Here is an 18,552-nt window from a genome sequence, read left to right on the forward strand (position 1 = left end):
TCCCTCAGACGCTATGCTGAAACGTTCCTGTCCTCAGTTAAAATAGCAATTTTCTCACAATTTACAAATAGTTGGAAAAATTTGGGATATTGTAGGTACTCAACTGAACAAAATATATAACACCGGCCTAGTGGTTTTTGGATATTTTACTGCAAAAATACTACATAGTGCACCTTTTAATTAGAAAACAGTTAATAAAGGGTTAGCTCACCCAAAAATGCAAAATATATTTACTCTCCCTCAGGCTATCCTAAGTGTAAATGACTTTCTTCTTTCAGACTAACACAATCAGAGTTATTTTAAAAATGTCCTGCCTCTTCCAAGCTTTGATATGGCAGTAAAAGACTGTTTTAAATTTCATAACAATGCATCTATCCATCATAAAAGTGCATCCATCATCCATGGCTGGATGCACTTTTATGACGAATGGATGGATGCACATTTATGATGATAGATGCATTTTATGATGGATGGATGGATGGATGGATGGATGGATGGATGGATATATGGATGCAGTTTTATGGGCTTCAAAACAGAAGTCCTTCCCTGCCATTATAATGTTTGAAAGAGCCAGGACATTTTTAATATAACTCTGATTGTATTCATCCAAAAGAAGAAAATCATACACACCTAGGATTGCTTGAGCGTGAGTAAACCATGGGCTAATTTTCATTATTGTAATTTTCTAAACAAACTGCAATTGCCCTAAACATTGCTGCAATTATATGTAGGTTAAGTGACTTAGGATAAGTGTAGGATACAGGCTGAGTTAGCAGGCTAATCGGCTAGCAGAAAACTAAGTTAGTACACACCGAACCCTGGATGACAAACAGTAATAAACAGTAAGAGGTTCCCCCCGAGCCCAGACTCACCGTGCGTTTTGCTGGACAGACGCTTGCGCTGGCTGGTGGAGGTGTTGTGTGGGAGGAGAGTGTTTTGCTGGTGATTGCTGTTGACAGGACTGGTGGCTATAATGTTATCCTTGTACTTGCTCATTAGGGACAGTTTTGTACTATCACTCCCTGTTGAAAAAAGGTTACAATTAGGGATAAAGAGAGACTGACGAATGAGCAGCAAATAACAGTCCGCCGAAGGCATGCAGAGACACTTTATGTAAACGCTTGTCATTCAAAAGGACAAGTCTAAGCGGTCTATGTGAAGTATTTTCAGGGTTATGTTACAACGAAAGCAATTTAGAGCCTTTACAGCCCAGCGATTGAGGATATGACATTCCGTCATTCACCATTACGCAACATCGCCATCCCCTGTAGTTAGTCGGCCCCTTTATAATGAGTAAATTGCACAACAAAGACAACTGGCACTGCAGGGTTTCATTGTATTAGGCAAATTACTGTGACAGCATGAAATCGCCCCTCTCCTGCAAAGCTTTTTAGGGGTATTTATAATGGGCTACTCGTCAAGGCAAACTTCAACATCATTTCACATCTGATAAGGGGCGGCTATTTCAATGGACACAGCCAATCCGGCACACGCTCAGGTCTGGTCATGTGACTTGCATCTATTCTTGACTATTACAGAGCTTAAATGGGTTCCATGGGATTTAGCTGGAATTTATAGTGTTATTACTTTGATATTATTTGGGAAAAATAGCTTTAGCTAAATAAATAAATAAACATGTCACAATGATTTCCTCTCTGCAGCTGTTTTGATATAGGCTTTATCCAATTTCTGGAGCTTGCACTTGCAGCCACAAACCAAAATGCGAGCTCTGCCGCTGACTTTTGAGCCGTCGAGGGGAAATAAATATTCCCAGGGCCAGCGATGTGCGAATGGTGTGCTTAGTACATGCCATTTAAACACTCACAGGTTCCTAGATGTAAAAAAATTATTTTGTATAACGTTGCGTATATACTTAAAAACATTCAAAGGTTTTCAGATGACAAATTGAATTTCGAAATATGTTTTTTTTACAGCTACATCACATTTTAAATAACTTCAGCATGCTTTGATCATGTGCGCTCACTTATGCATTCAAAGCCTGGTTTCTGATTTGTTTATGCATCTCTGAAATTAGGCACTGCTTCAAAACACTGAATTAAGAGTTAATTTACTGAATAATTAAGGCATGCTATTAAAATCATTAAGGTTATTGTGTGAAGTTCATTGAATATTTTATCGCACAAATATTGCTGGGCATGTTAAAAGCGTAGGTCACTCAAATTATAGACGAGTTGAATCCCCCTCATGTCATTCTAAATGCGTTTCTTTCTTCCTTACAGCACAAAGAAGACATTTCTGAAGTCTGTGCAGGTTGCTCTTTTACGTGCAACTACAATGAATGGGCACTGAGGCATTCAAGAAGAATTATAAAAGTGGTTTATATGGTTTGTGTGATACATTCTAAGTTGTCTAAAGCCATCGCTGTGTGAGAAAAAGCTTGAAATGTAAGACATAATGTGATGTAATTTAAAAAAATCGTGACATCCACCCTAGTTATCTTTGGCACATTCATTCGAGTTTATGACAGAAGCAGTTTTTGGAGTCAGATCTTTTAAATGGATTGGCTGATTCAGTTCACTAAGTCAGTGTGAATGATTCATTTATGATTGTTTTTAATAAAGCATAATAAGACAATCAATTCAATGCTTCACATTTATTATGTATAAAAGATGCTCATTTCATGTTGGCATCTAGTGGCATAAATACACCACTACATATGTTTGCAGACAGTACAGTGGTTTTGATGAAAGAAAGAAGTTATTTTATTAAACAAATATGGATTTAATTGATCAAAAGTGCCATTTATAATGTTACAAAAGATTGATATTTCAAATAAATCCTATTTTTATTAACTTGTCATGTTAACAAAAATCATAGTTACTACAAAATTATTAAAACCACCAACACACACCTGCTCTAAAGTCAATAGTGCAGTATTTGTGTGTTAGTTAAAGTGTGTTAGTAATAAGAGCCTATAGGCGGAGCACAACACACACACACTCTTTATTATTATTAAACAACCAGGGATGCGCAGCAGCACACACACGCTAAATATTAAAAGGATAACAATGTAAAAGGTTATTATTGTGTACATAAGGATAAAAAGCCTACATGTCATAATGGGCAGTCGTGTATCAGAATTACCTATTTGCAGTAATGGCGAATGATATTGGCTCCTTATTTGACCAATCGTGGTAATACACACGCATATTTAAATGGAGTCATCAGGTTAAGAGTGTCTAGATTCCTCATGTAAATAGCTAATATGCTCATGGCTCGAGCGCAACTGGCTTTTAAAGGGAAAGGGAGATGAGACTCTGATTGGTCTTTTGCACGTTTCGCCCAAAACACACCCATGACTCATTAAGAGACGAGGGACGACCCTTTTAGACCATGTGCCGAGCACACCAACCTTTTATCTCATCATTAAACTAGCAAAAGTGCATTCGGACACGCCGTAAGAGCACCAGACCATGCGCTCAGATCGTTAAAATAGGGCCTTCTGCAGCACAACAATTTTCAATGTTGATATTAAAAATGTTGTTTTTTGACCACCAAATCAGCATATTAAGCCCTGTTCACACGGGGTTAGTATTATAGGGACCTCTGGTGATTTGTAATAACTGCGGAGGCTGTCTGTCGGCCATGTCTGTAATTTGTGTTTGACAGGCGCGCGCGATCAGCGCATGTAAAACGCGAATGAAATGTTTAACCGGCAAGGCTTGTCTATGTTTAAAACGCTGACTGGACATTTGCTCATATCAGCGCGTAGACAGGCACACTCAAACAGAGGCCAAATAAACTGAGAGGATTAGTTGAGTTTATTGAGTTTATTCTCAAGATTTTATCAAGAATTTTTTCTCGAAACACAACGACTTTATTCTTAATATTTAATGAGTTTATTCTCAAGATTTTATTTCGACTTTTTTCTCGAAATATAACGAGTTTTTTCTCGAAACACAATGACTTTATTCTCTACATTTAATGAGTTTATTCTCGAGATTGTATCTCGACTTTTTTTCTCGAAATTTAACGAGTTTAATCTTGCATAATTTGCAGACTTTAATCTCGAGATTCTTTTTTTTTTTTTTTAGCTTGGCCCTAATCCTCTTCCGTAGAGGAATATTTCAAACGAAGAGAAATAGAAATAATTAATTAAATGCAAAACCCAAAAAAAACGCAATTTACAAGCGCGTATTGAACCGTCAGGGCTGTACCGAACGGTTCAATATTATATTGAGTATTGTGACATCCCTAATATATATATATATATATATATATATATATATATATATATATATATATATATATATTTTTTTTTTTTTTTTTTTTACTCAAAACCTAATTCAACTGAACTATGCATTTAACTTGCAGTTGAATATAGATCTTCATATGTATACAGTGCAGTGTGTAATGCGCTCACACACCTGGAGTGAGGTCCATGCCAGCTTTGTCATTGCACCCTTGAAGCGAGTCGAGTGTGCGTGTCACCTGACTGGTGAAGTCCTCTCCTCCGTTCATGCACTCCCGCTGCAGATGGTGTCGTAGGTCTGTGATATCATACTCGTATCCGTCCAAGATTGGAGTCTCGCGGATGCTGAGGGTCCCGCTCGAATTGTGGCCCTGTCCGCGAGAGTTTCTCAAACTTTCCCGGGCCTGTCCGCCCATCAGCACCGAGGGGATGTAGTGAATCTCATTGGCTGCTTCAGCGCTAGCGCTCTTTTGCGGCTGAGGAACCCGGCGACGTTTACACCAGCGTCTACGAGTGTACAGGATCAAAACCAAACACAGGATGGACAACAGAAGAGCGATCATCCCACCCTGCAGAAAATAGAAGAAAGAAAATTAATATAAAGGGTAAAAAGATGCTGCAATTCTTAGCATATGTTAAAATGCATTTCATAATGGAAACTAGCAAAGGTTTTATTGAGATTGAAAAAGAACCGTGCTTTCTCCCAAATTACCTCATTCAAAATAAGCATAATGTTCATCTGTCTGATTCAGGTCAGCTGAATGATGACTGCCTCACACACCTGAGACATGATATTATAAATCTGAAATTTAAACTGAAGGCCTTAAATTATAAATTGCAGCACTGCACCACTAATAATGTATACTGCTTTGTATTGTATAATACACTATGTGGCCAAAAGTTTTGGGACGCCTGCCTTTACAAGTACATGAACTTTAATGACAACCCATTTTTAATCTGTAGGGTTTAATATGGAGTCGACTAGGGATGCACCGAAATCAACATTCTTGCCCGAAACCGAAAACCGAAAAAGAGGAAACCAAGGCCGAAAGCCGAAAGACCGAAAGAAATTGCCAATTAGTAGTTCCATTGCATTTATGACTATGACTGTTTAACTTTACTAAAAATCAAGGCATTGCAATTCAATAAATTAATATTAAAGTTTCAAATAATAAATTGCAATTTACAAATTAACTACAATAAATACAATATAATAAATACAAATTACAAATTATGCAAATATTTATTTAGCACATTGCAACAATGCACAGCATAAAAAAAAAATTTCAGACTAAAATGTTTAACTTGACTTGCCTGACAAGCCAGACCCACATCAAGATGTTTGGTCTGGAAACTCACCATTGACGGCTCAATCTGAGGGGCGGGATAAACGGTTGTCTTTCAAACTCCCTCTGCACGCGATAGGATAGCGCTACACCAACCAGAGCAACGAAGGTGAAGCGGAGCTGATAGATTAAACATTCGTCGTATCCGGTCGGCTAAACTCCGAACACATCTTCCCTTCTTAAGAATGACTTCAGTGCCGTTCTTTGTTCTTTTCTCAGAGAAAAGCTTAACTCCAAGTCTTCCAGAGTCGCGGTCAAAGCTGATTCGACAGACCACCGCCGTTCACCAGTTTCTGTGTTTACTAGAAGCACGCAAACGCAACTCGGCCGTCATTATGTTAAGCCCCGCCCACCGACTCTATACACAATGTGATTGGCCCGACCAGAGTTTTGTTTTTACAGCTCAGACGTGAATTGAGAGTTGCTAGACGACACTCGCGGCAGATTAGATTTGCTTCCACTTTGTTATAATCCCACTAACAGTTGAGCGTGGAATATTTAGTAGTGAGGAAATGTCAGGAATGGCCTTATTGCACAGGTGTCAGCCTATCACGGCCCCACGCTTGAGTTCACTGAGCTCCTGAGAGCGACCCATTCTTTCACTAATGTGTGTAGAAGCGTCTGCAGGCCGAGAGCTGGAGTTATACACCTGTGGCCATGAAGTGATCGAACACCTGAACTCAGGGATTTGGAGGAGTGTGCCAATACTTTGGTGGTTTAGTGTATTATAGAAAACAAAGCACCGTACATTTAACCTGAACTGAAAGGAAACAACTCAACTGAACTTACCCGCAATGAACTGAGTTAAAGAATGATGAAATCTAAACCATTCCATGTTTAAAAATCCCAAAATATTCTCATGTAGATGTCAGAAATTATTTGGATTATGCTGAGCATTAGTATTCCAGTTCAATTTGATTTAACATACATAAAAAGCTCTTATTTTTATAGGCCAATTATGTTAAACAAAAATGTGTGTGTGTGTGCTTCAGAAAGAACTAAACTTCAAAACTGTTTATTCATTACCAATTCTTAGCAGTTTCAAAGATATTACATCAGTTTTCTGGTAATGCATAAAATGTACAAGGCCAATTACCAGGGAAAATAAATTAGAAAAAAAATAAAATAAATGGTGTGTGTGTGTGTGTGTGTGTGTGTGTGTGTGTGTGTGTGTGTGTGTGTGTGTGTGTGTGTGTGTGTGTGTGTGTGTGTGAGCCTGTTTATGTGGTTTATGAGGACATATCAAATGTCCTCATAATTCAAACGGCCTTAAAAACATACTAAATGATGTTTTTTTGAGAAAGTAAAAATGCAGAATGTTTCCTGTGATGGGTAGGTTTAGGGACAGGGGCAGTGTAAGGGGATAGAAAATACGGTTTGTGCAGTATAAAAACCATTACGCCTATGGAGAGTCCCTGTAAACCACATAGACCAACGTGTGTGTGTGTGTGTGTGTGTGTGTGTGTGTGTGTGTGTGTGTGTGTGTTTGCGTGCGTGTGTGTGTGTGAGTGTGTGTGTGTGTGTGCGTGTGGGGGGGTATGGGTATCCAGAAAACTTTAGTATGGGGAACACATATTCACTATTAACTACGACTTCTGCCTCAATAAACTCCTAATTTACTGCTTATTAATAGTTAGTAAGGTAGTTTTTGTAGCGTTTAAGTTTAGGTATTGGGTCGGATTAAGGGATGTAGAATAAGCTCATGCAGAATAAGGCATTAATATGTGCTTTATAAGTACTAATAAACAGACAATCTCATAGTAATATGCATGACAATGAGCAACTAGGTAATAGTTAATAACTGAACCTTAAAATACAGTGCAAAGTGTTACCGACAATTCATTATTTTCATTACTATATAACTATAATATGCAATATTTGAATTAAGCATAATGTGGTATTTTAAAAGCATGTAATAATCATTATGATGTTAAAGAGATAACTGTGTAAGTGAATTTATGTAACTATAGCTGAAGAAAAACATGGAGCACTAGTTGTTTTCTGTGAATTTTACAAAAATGACAATGATTATGAAATATTATAATGGGGAAAAAAAGGCACAAGTTCCCAAGACAGTGTGATTACAATCTACACATGCCACTAAAGACTACTGGATAAAAACCATACCAAGACTGCGGCCACATACAGCACCAGATCCAACAGATAATTGGTTTTGTGTAATTCAATTTCCTTTGGGTCCATCACTTTGAATTAGCCAAACAAGCAAAATGTAACTTCACTGCGGAGAAAATTATGGAAGGCTGCATGTTACAGACGGTTTAAAATTAGACCAGATGGGATATCTCTTTATAAAGGGCAAACCACAAAGACTAAACGAAACATCACAGTCTAGCAGCATGAGGAGAACTAATTGAATTAGCCAACGGATACAAGTGAAGCTATCATGGGTTTGTCACATTCTTCCACAACTTTAAGCAGATATCCTGTAAGCCCCCAAAATGGATATGGATTTTGCAGGAAATTATTCTGTCATTTTCCTGCAACAAAGTTTCTATTAGTAACATGGGCTAACTGAGATATTGATTGCTACTTCAAATGAACTCAGATTAATTCAGAAAGCAATTGAATATACCATTTAATTTACAGCCGAAGCAACAACAAGGGATTTAACAAATCCTGAAAATTACTAAGATACTACAAAGCAAGTACAAAAATAGTGGCATTCCAGGACATTTTTTCCAATATTTGCAAACACGGAAGCCACTTAAAACTGTTAAAGCTGCATTATGTAACTTTTCCGTCCGCTAGAGGGCGCCTATTCAAAACAAAGGCTTAGTTTGACGACACCAAGTTTGAGCTCAGAATACACTGATCTTCACCTTAACGCCGGTGGGAAATAGGACCCGGGCAGAAATCATGATCATGGATTCGGTTATTAATATTACTGTAGTGTGAAGTACAGAAGGAAGGATTGAAGCACAAACCCACAGCTCATGAGCAACGGGACTTTTATTATGACGGGACACAGTCGCCAGCGCCATTTCCTCTTTTCCGGTCATGAGCGTGAGGGAACGCAGCTCTGATGATCATATTAGACACAACTGAGTGTATTATGAAGTTAAAAATAATGGTTCTTAAATGGTTCTTTGGCAGGGTATATGGTTCCATGATTAACGTTAAAGAACCTTTCCATTGCACCAAAAATTCTTTGTAGTGCAAAAAGTTTATTTAGACCAGAGATGCCCAAAGTTGGCCCGTGGTAACCTTTGATTTGGCCCACTGTACCGTCCGAGGAAAGCGAGAGGTAGGGTGAAAACTTCGACACAGATTGTCCTTTCTAATTTGACATAATTTTGTTTGTTTTATTGTTAAACTACAACAGAGTAAACTGAAATCAAATGTAAATTAATTTTAAAAAAATGGTAAATGCGCAATTCAAGGTGCAGCACTGCGTGCTTTGACATGACATCAATAAACGCCAACAAATTAAATGCAATAATCGAGAAATCAAGACAGTGGTACACAGACAAGAGAAATAAAATAGAGTTTTTATTTACAGAAGTCCAATCAAAGGCAGTGTGTCTAGTTTGCAAACAGTCTGTTCCTTTTGTAAAAGAGTACAATATCCGTCGTCATTATGAATCTGTATCATTGTGTATTTGGCATTGAACTGTATTTTACATTGAACACTTGGGGATTGTTGCCCATTTAATTGTTTATTAAAAGGCAACACTTTACAAATAAAACTGCATTAGTTAATCAGATTAAAGTTGTTTTATATTTATTTTAAACATAAATAAAGTTTGATTTATGATAAACAAATTTTCCTTTCGGCCCACGGCTCTTGATCAAGTTTGATTTTTGGCCCTTCATACACTGTAAAAAAATATTTTATTTTAAATTAAGTTACCTGGTTGCCTTAAAATTTTGAGTTTATACAATGAACATTTTTTGAGATTCAACAACCTTTACTAAAATATTATTAAAAGGTTTTGTAAGCATATTGGAGCATAACCCTCCACCATGAATGTGTCTGTGTTAACTTTGCCAATGTGTTTGGGTGAGCCAATAAGCATTATCTCAGTCTTATTGCTATTTAGGCAGAGAACATTTTAAGACATCCAGATTTGTATCTCTGCTCTGCAGTGAGAGTAAAGCGCTTCTGCAGAATAAAACCAGAAACTGAGGATAACGCAGGTATATATCTCACATGTCCCGGGTCATTGGTTAAAATAGCAATTTTATCATGATTTATAAATATTTGGCAACATTTGGGATATTGTAAGAACTCACCTGAACAAAATACATAACACTGGCCTACTGTTTTTCAGATATTTTACAGATTTTTTAAAGTATTTTTGGTAACACTTTAGTATGGAGAACACATATTCACTACTAACTACGACTTTTTCCTCAATAAACTCCCAATTTACCGCTTAATAATAGTTAGTAAGGTAGTTTTTGTAGCATTTATGTAAGGTATAATGTCCACCCAGCCGGTTGTTATCGCAGAATAAACCCCGACAGAGTGATCAGGACCCCGAGGCGAAGCGGAGCGTCACTCTGAAGGGGTTTATTCTGAGATAACAACCGGCTGGGTGGACATTATCCCGCTTATTACACGGCTACTAGTCTCAAATAAATTAGACACAAAATATTGTCTTGAGATTAAATATTTTATTAGCTCTTACGCAAAGCTTCGGCAAAGAAAAACAGTTCCAATCTGCTTTTGTCACGTAACACTAAAGAAACTAAAGTGAGAACTCAATTGCAGAGAAATGTGAATTTATTAAACATAAATTAAACAACACAAAACAAAACCCACGAGGGGGCAAAACAACTAGTTCCAAAAACATAAACTCAAAACACACCAACACAGGGAAACAGGATACGTAGACATAACAAGGATTCCACAAAGACTGACAAACACAAGGAGCTTATAAAGGGAAGAAATTAAGAGGGAACAGGTGGGAGAAATGAAACACTAATCAGATAACAAGGGGGAGGGATCAGACAATGACGGAAGCACAAAGGCCATACTGACAAACCCCACATGTGCACACAAGACAGGACAGGCATGTGACATTACCCCCTCCTTAAGGAGCGGCTACCAGACGCTCCACTAGGGACGGGCGGGACAGACCAGGGCGGGACGGGAGGGACAGACCAGGGCGGGACGGGAGGGACAGACCAGGGCGGGACGGGAGGGACAGACCAGGGCGGGACGGGAGGGACAGACCAGGGAGGGACTGGCGGGACAGACCAGGGCGGGACGGGAGGGAAAGGGGAAACAGAGAAGGAAGGAACAAACAAGGGAAGGGTCAACAAGGAGGGAATGGGGAAAACAAAACTTTCAGGAGGCCATGGTGGCCCACAAAGTTCAGGCGCCCACGGAGGCGCGGTCAGAGCAGGACGCCTCAGCGGCGCACGGAGAGCAGGACGCCTCAGCGGCGCACGGAGAGCAGGACGCCTCAGCGGCGCACGGAGAGCAGGACGCCTCAGCGGCGCACGGAGAGCAGGACGCCTCAGCGGCGCACGGAGAGCAGGACGCCTCAGCGGCGCACGGAGAGCAGGACGCCTCAGCGGCGCACGGAGAGCAGGACGCCTCAGCGGCGCACGGAGAGCAGGACGCCTCAGCGGCGCACGGAGAGCAGGACGCCTCAGCGGCGCACGGAGAGCAGGACGCCTCAGCGGCGCACGGAGAGCAGGACGCCTCAGCGGCGCACGGAGAGCAGGACGTCTCAGCGGCGCGGGCCAAGCAGGACGCCTCAACGGCGCAGGCAGAGCAGGACGCCCTAGCGGCACAGGCAGAGCAGGGCGCCAGGGAGGCGCGAGCAGAGCTGGACGCCTGGGAGGCGCGGTGAGAGCAGGACGCCGGGTCGGCGCGGTCAGAGCAGGACGCCGGGTCGGCGCGGTCAGAGCAGGACGCCGGGTCGGCGCGGTCAGAGCAGGACGCCGGGTCGGCGCGGTCAGAGCAGGACGCCGGGTCGGCGCGGTCAGAGCAGGGCGCCTCAAGGGCGCAGGGAGAGCAGGGCGCCTCAGGGGCGCAGGGAGAGCAGGACGCCTCAGGGGCGCAGGGAGAGCAGGACGCCTCAGGGGCGCAGGGAGAGCAGGACGCCTCAGGGGCGCAGGGAGAGCAGGACGCCTCAGGGGCGCAGGGACCACCGATACACGATCCACCGGCTCTGGGACCACCGGAATACGATCCGCCGGCATTGGGACCACCGGAACACGAGCCGCCGGCACTGGGACCACCGGAATACAATCTGCCAGCATTGGAACCACCGGAATATGATCCGCCGTCACTGGGACCACCGGAATACGATCTGCCAGCATTGGGATCACCGGAATACGATCCACCGGCACTGGGACCACCGGAATACGATCCGCCAGCATTGGGACCACCGGAACACGATCCGCCGGCACTGGGACCACCGGAATACGATCTGCCAGCATTGGGACCACCGGAATACGATCCGCCGGCACTGGGACCACCGGAATACGATCTGCCAGCATTGGGACCACCGGCACAGGGACCACAGGAACTATATCCACCGGAACCATCGGAACAGGCACGGAGGGAGCCTTCCTTCTCCTCCTCCGTTTCAAGACCACCGGAACAGGGTCCACCGGAACTGGGACCACCGGACTCAGGGGAAGAGCCCTCTTCCTTTGGCCAGTGAAATAATCCACTGCTGCATCAAACGTTAAACCATCCAGTGATCTAATGACGATCAACTCAAATGGTTCATCCAAGGCATAATTGAAAAGGTCCTTCAAAGCATTGTGGTTGTAACCGAGTCCTTCCGCCGCCCTCCTGAACTCCTGCGCAAACTCCCTTAAGTCAGTTCCCCGTTGCCTCATAGCAGCAAGGGATCTCACCTTGACTATACGGTCCCATTGGGGACAGGAGACAGTAGTGGTTGGTGGTTGCGGCGAGTCCGTTCTCTGCTGAGTTCTCATAATGGTGGAATCCTTCTGTCACGTAACACTAAAGAAACTAAAGTGAGAACTCAATTGCAGAGAAATGTGAATTTATTAAACATAAATTAAACAACACAAAACAAAACCCACGAGGGGGCAAAACAACTAGTTCCAAAAACATAAACTCAAAACACACCAACACAGGGAAACAGGATACGTAGACATAACAAGGATTCCACAAAGACTGACAAACACAAGGAGCTTATAAAGGGAAGAAATTAAGAGGGAACAGGTGGGAGAAATGAAACACTAATCAGATAACAAGGGGGAGGGATCAGACAATGACGGAAGCACAAAGGCCATACTGACAAACCCCACATGTGCACACAAGACAGGACAGGCATGTGACAGCTTTAAGCCTTTATCTATTGCTGCTAAATGTTGAAAATGAATGCTGAAAGGGTTAGTTCAGCCAAAAATGAAACCAAGCCTCTGATTTACTCACCCTCAAGTCATTATAGGTGTTTATGACATTCTTCTGTCAGACAAATACAATCAGAGTTATATTTAAAAAGTCCAGGCTAACGTTAATCCCAGCAGTAGTTGTAGTTGTGTTTAAAGCCCATAAAAAAAGCAGCTGTCCGTCAAATAACGTGCTCCACACGACTCCGATGGGTTAATAGAGCCTTCTGATTCCAATCGATGCGTTTGTGGAAGAAAAATATCCATATTAAAAACTTTATAAAGGAAACCCGCCTTGAAGTCTTCCATTGTAACCCACGGCTGTTTAAGCCACAAGATGGCGCCAGCGTTAAGCACAGAAGTAGAACCGGTCAAGATAACTCGCAGTACCCGGATGAGCGGGTGTTATCTGGGAATAACATACCGCTGGAATGAGTGATTGACCAATCAGAATCAAGTATTTCACAGAGCCGTGTAATAAGTTTAGGTATTGGGTCGGATTAAGGGATGTAGAATAAGGTCATGCAGAATAAGGCATTAATATGTGCTTTATAAGTGCTCATAAACAGACAATATCCTAGTAATTTGCATGATAATTAGCAACTAGTTAATAGTTAATAACTGAACCTTAAAATAAAGTGTTAACGTATTTTTATAAGAGAAGACTCAATAAGCATTTTGTAAAACTCATGGAGAATTTGTACAAATTAAATAAATTATAATGCAAGAATATATTTGATGTAATGTTGCGCCTTTCTTATATTTTTCCCTAAACTGAATATGATTAGAATTTTGCAGAACAATCTCCACAAGGCACAGTTTGGTCAAGATTATTGAAGAATGCAACTGTGCAGAGGATGACGGTTGTGCATTTCTTCATGATAAATCACCTCCTGCGCCGCCTGTAAAATCAATGCAGAATGTGCATCACAATCTTTTGTTTATGAATCTCATTGACTTTCATCCCTCTGAAAGTATGAGGATGATAAATAATTCTGATTTCTTAAGACAAAAGTTTTTTTTTTTCTTGTTGTTGTTTCTGCATGAGTGTGTGCGATGCAAGAGCGAGGGACTGGGCCGATATTAATGAGTGGGTCATTGTAGGACAGTTTTCCAGATGGGCCTTTATCTGATCTAGGTGGCGTTTGCAGAATAAATGAGAAAGGCATAAGGAAATGTCCTTTCCGTTCAAGGGTGCATGTGGGCATAAAACAAGGTATTATCGAGCACTTAAACTCTGAGTGTGTGTAGTGAAGGAGAACCCACAGGGATAAAAAGGATTTACTAAACTGGTCATGACTCTATGTTTTATTGACTTATATATCGCACTTCCTCCATTAAATGCTATTTGGAACCAATATCCTCCCATCTTTGGCACAAGTATGGACAGTATTCAGAGAAAAGAAAAAGACAAAAAGGAACATGTACATATGTATATCTATTATTTTAATTGTGTTGTGTTTTTGTCTTTTGTTATTATTATTTGTTATGTCTATATTCAGAATTTTTTAGTTTTAGTTATTTTAATACTTCAACTTAAACATTTTATTTGAGCCTGTAGCCAAGACATCTTTTATATTTAGTTTATATATATAATGTTATTTCAGTTTAATTGGTTTTAGTTAACAATAATATACACCGATCAGGCATAACATTATGACCTAATACCTAATACTAATTATGATCCTAATACTGAGTTGGTCCCCCTTCTGCTGGCAAAACAGCCCTGACCAATCGAGGCATGGATTCCACTAGACCCCCGAATGTGTGCTGTGGTATCTGGCATCAGGATGTTAGCAGCAGATCCTTTAAGTCATGTTAGTTGTGAGGTGGAGCCTTAATGGATCAGACTTGTTTGTTCGGCTCATCCCACAGATGCTCGATTGGATTGAGATCTGGGGAATCTGGAGGCCGAGTCGACGCCTCAAACTGGTTGTTGTGCTCCTCAAACCATTCCTGAAGCATTTGTGCTTTGTGTCAGGAGCATTATCCTGCTGGAAGAGCCACAGCCACCAGAATACCGTTTCCATGAAAGGCTGAACATGGTCTCAGCAATGCTTAGGTAGGTGGAGCGTGTCAAAGTAACATCCACATGGATGGAGGACCCAAGGTTTCCCAGCAGAACATTGGCCAAAGCATCACACTGCCTCCGCCGGCTCGCCTTCTTCCCATAGTGCATCCTGGGGCCATGTGTTCCCCAGGTAAGCCACACACACACACCCGGCCATCCACGTGATGTAAAAGAAAACATGATTCTTCAGACTTCAGACGTGCATCAATGAGCCTTGGCCGCCCATGACCCTGTGGTCGGTTCTCCACTGTTCCTTCCTTGGAGCACTTTTGATAGATACTGACCACTGCAGACCGGGAACAGCCCACAAGAGCTGCAGTTTTGGAGATGCTCTGACCCAGTCGTCTAGCCGCCACAATTTGGCCAAACTCGCTCAAATCCTTACGCTTGCCCTATTTTCCTGCTTCTAACACATCAACATTGAAGACAAAATGTCCCACCCACTAACAGTACCCGTGATAAAGAGATCATCAGTGTTTTTCACTTAACCTGTCAGTGGTCATAATGTAATGCCTGATCAGTGAAATCAATTTAAAGTGTTAACTTAGACAAAATATATAACTAATAAATGCATTAGATAGTAGTATAAAATACCATGACACACCACAGTGACGACTACCATGAGCTTAAAGGGGGGGTGAAACACTCAGTTTCAGTCAATCTCATGTCAATCTTGAGTACCTATAGAGTAGTATTGCATCCTTCATATCTCCGAAAAGTCTTTAGTTTTATCATATTTATAAAAGAAATATGGGCTGTACCGAGTCTTTCCGGAAAAAACCGAGCGCCTGGAGGCGTATCGTGTGGGCGGAGCTAAAGAATCACAAGCGCGCAAAGCGGTGACGTCCTCAAGCGTGGAGAAACCCATCTATCTCAGCTAATACAGATAATGATCCAGAATCAAATCTGAGGCTGAAATAAACTGAACAGGAGAAACGGCAACATCAGGACGTCCGTCTCTGTGGTATGTAAGTTACTGTATTTAATGGCCTCTCCACATTTCTGTGTCTTTACTCGCAGTGTATGAGGACATGATTCGGTTTATGGACTATTGTATGCGACTAACGTTAGACCTTAGAAGTAGCAAGCAGAACGGTTTTGCACGTCAGACTAGTGTAACGTTATACAGAACAACAATGGAGTAACCGTTAGCGCATTTGAATGACGAAGCACGCGATCGTATCGTTTACTGATGTTTACTCATGCGACGGTAGCCAATAGCAGAGACATTTGAAGTTGATTTACTCACCGGCATCTTCCAAAGCAGGACCGCTCTGTCAAAAACACACTTCTTTGGTATGATTTGGTAAAGTCCTGACAGCAGTGACCGTGGAAATCCACTTTGCGACGCGACTGAAGCGATGTTGTGAAGCTTCCCGTCATTTCTGCGTTCAAATCGGTTCAAATGCAGCGCTGCCTTCCCGGAATGCTGTGCTGAAGCGTTGAAGTCGCTCGACGTCACCCATAGGAATAAAGTGGAGCGCGGCGCATCAGAAGTGTTCACGGACGACTGGATCTGCAGCTGAGAGACTGTTTACAGTGTGCATTTCCTCTCTCCCTCTAGTTACGCGCGCGCGCACCCTTCCGGGAGAAGAGCCCGTACGGCCCATACAAGGACCTTCCGCTCTATTTAACGTCAATTAGACCCATACTCGAAAAAAACTCGCCGAAACTTGTGAGAAACCGGAAGGAGTATTTTTGACACAGAAATACTCCATCAAACGTCCAACATTAGTTTTTGAAACTTTGTCTATGTTTAGGATGGGAATCCAAGTCTTTAAAGGTGTAAAAAGCTCAGTATGCATGAAACAGCATTTCACCCCCCCTTTAAGAAGTGCACTCATGGGAGGCGGTGCATTTAAGAGCATGCATATGTATTACTCAATATTCATAGACTTTTCTTCTTAATGTTCATGTAAACTGCATTATAAATACCCACTTCTCACCTAAGAGTTCTGGACTGCAGTGTAACCTAAAAATAACTATTTCAGGAGCGTCATCATCGTGACTACCTCAGAGATTCATCTTTCACCGCTTTTAACATTGCTTGCCCCTCTTTCCAGCATTCTTAGCCATTGGTTAAATTCATACCCTGGGCCCTTGGGGAAGAGTTTAACGCAAAGATATATCACTTTCCTCTTATGGCTGCTAACAGGGCAGAAACTCAAATCTCCAGCAGGTCTGTTTTATAAATGGAGTTGAGCTTTCAGGATGTCTACACTTGCATCCTGGTCTTGCTTTGCAGGTGCCTATAGAGATGCATAGTTTAGATGGGACTTGGAAAAAGAACAGTGTGTAATGCATGAAATGATTTCGGAAAGGTCAGCGTTTTGGGACTTAGTGCAGCTGTTGAGTTCGGGTAGCAACTTCCTCCTTCAAAATACCCACTATCAATTCTGTTCAGGTAAATAAATCAGCTTCATACGGAGCCCAGAAAGGGACCTTTGCAAAAAAAAAATACAGACTTCCGTTTGTGCATGAAAAACTATTGCATGCACACAGGACTTTTTTGTTTTGTTTTTGTCATATGTATGCGTTACAACTTCATGCTTCATGCATGCAACCGATTACAGTTAGTTTTGTTCGTGTCATATTTAGGGCCGTGAAAATGTCTCTGCGATAACAGGCCGACGTGCATCTATAAATGATTCATTCAAGAATGCTGTGCTGGTTTACTGCAACAATGGAGCCCCAAACTTCACATTGAAAATCCAGCGTTTAGTTGATCATGTAAGCACTTATTGTCACTGTTTTAACACGACGGCGTTCTTCTTCCACGAGGGGTTTGGTGTCAGGGCATTTGTTTCCAGGCAGACGTTAAAGAATGCAACACACACATCTCACGGACATCCTGTAGAATTCAACCAATCAGATGACGACTTTGAAACTCCTGAAGTGTTTTTAGATGCTGGGTTAGGGTTAGGGTTAGGGTTTGGGTTAGGGTTAGGGTTAGGGTTAGGGTTAGGGTTAGGGTTAGGGTTTGGGTTTGGGTTTGGGTTTGGGTTTGGGTTTGGGTTTGGGTTAGGGTTAGGGTTAGGGTTAGGGTTAGGGTTAGGGTTTGGGTTTGGGTTTGGGTTTGGGTTTGGGTTAGGGTTAGGGTTAGGGTTAGGGTTAGGGTTAGGGTTAGGGTTTGGGTTTGGGTTAGGGTTAGGGATAGGACACATTTTTTGTCCTGATATGTCACAAAAACAAGCACACACACACACACAAACACACACACACACACACACACACACACACACACACACACACACACACACACACACACACACACACACACACACACTTCTGCATTGTTGATCACGTGTCTAAAAACACAATGGCAGCACCGCCGACGGGTCCTGTAACCCAAATCAAGCTTATTGATGTGTGTGTGTGTGTGTGTGTGTGTGTGTGTGTGTGTGTGTGTGTGTGTGTGTGTGTGAGCCTGTTTATGTGGTTTATGAGGACACAAATTTGAATAACTACATGGGTATTACACTGGTATTACACTATAAATGTGGTTTATGAGGACATATCAAATGTCCTCATAATTCAAATGGCCTTAAAAACATACTAACATACCTATGGAGAGT

General features: G+C 41.8%; 1 protein-coding gene across 3 annotated transcripts in view; it reads right to left on the bottom strand.

Moving 5' to 3' along the window:
• The window catches only part of astn1 (astrotactin 1), a 423,229-nt gene that overhangs the window by 309,898 nt on the left and 94,779 nt on the right, over positions 1-18,552 (bottom strand). For all 3 annotated transcript variants that reach the window (XM_067453477.1, XM_067453479.1, XM_067453478.1), the window contains exons 3-4: positions 4,389-4,782; positions 873-1,022 (exon numbers count right to left, since the gene is read on the bottom strand). In XM_067453477.1, coding sequence (XP_067309578.1) covers positions 873-1,022; positions 4,389-4,782 — 544 coding nt within the window. The remainder of the gene's footprint in view (positions 1-872; positions 1,023-4,388; positions 4,783-18,552) is intronic.

The sequence above is a fragment of the Pseudorasbora parva genome, chromosome 9, assembly GCF_024679245.1.
Source record: "Pseudorasbora parva isolate DD20220531a chromosome 9, ASM2467924v1, whole genome shotgun sequence".
NCBI lineage: Eukaryota > Metazoa > Chordata > Actinopteri > Cypriniformes > Gobionidae > Pseudorasbora > Pseudorasbora parva.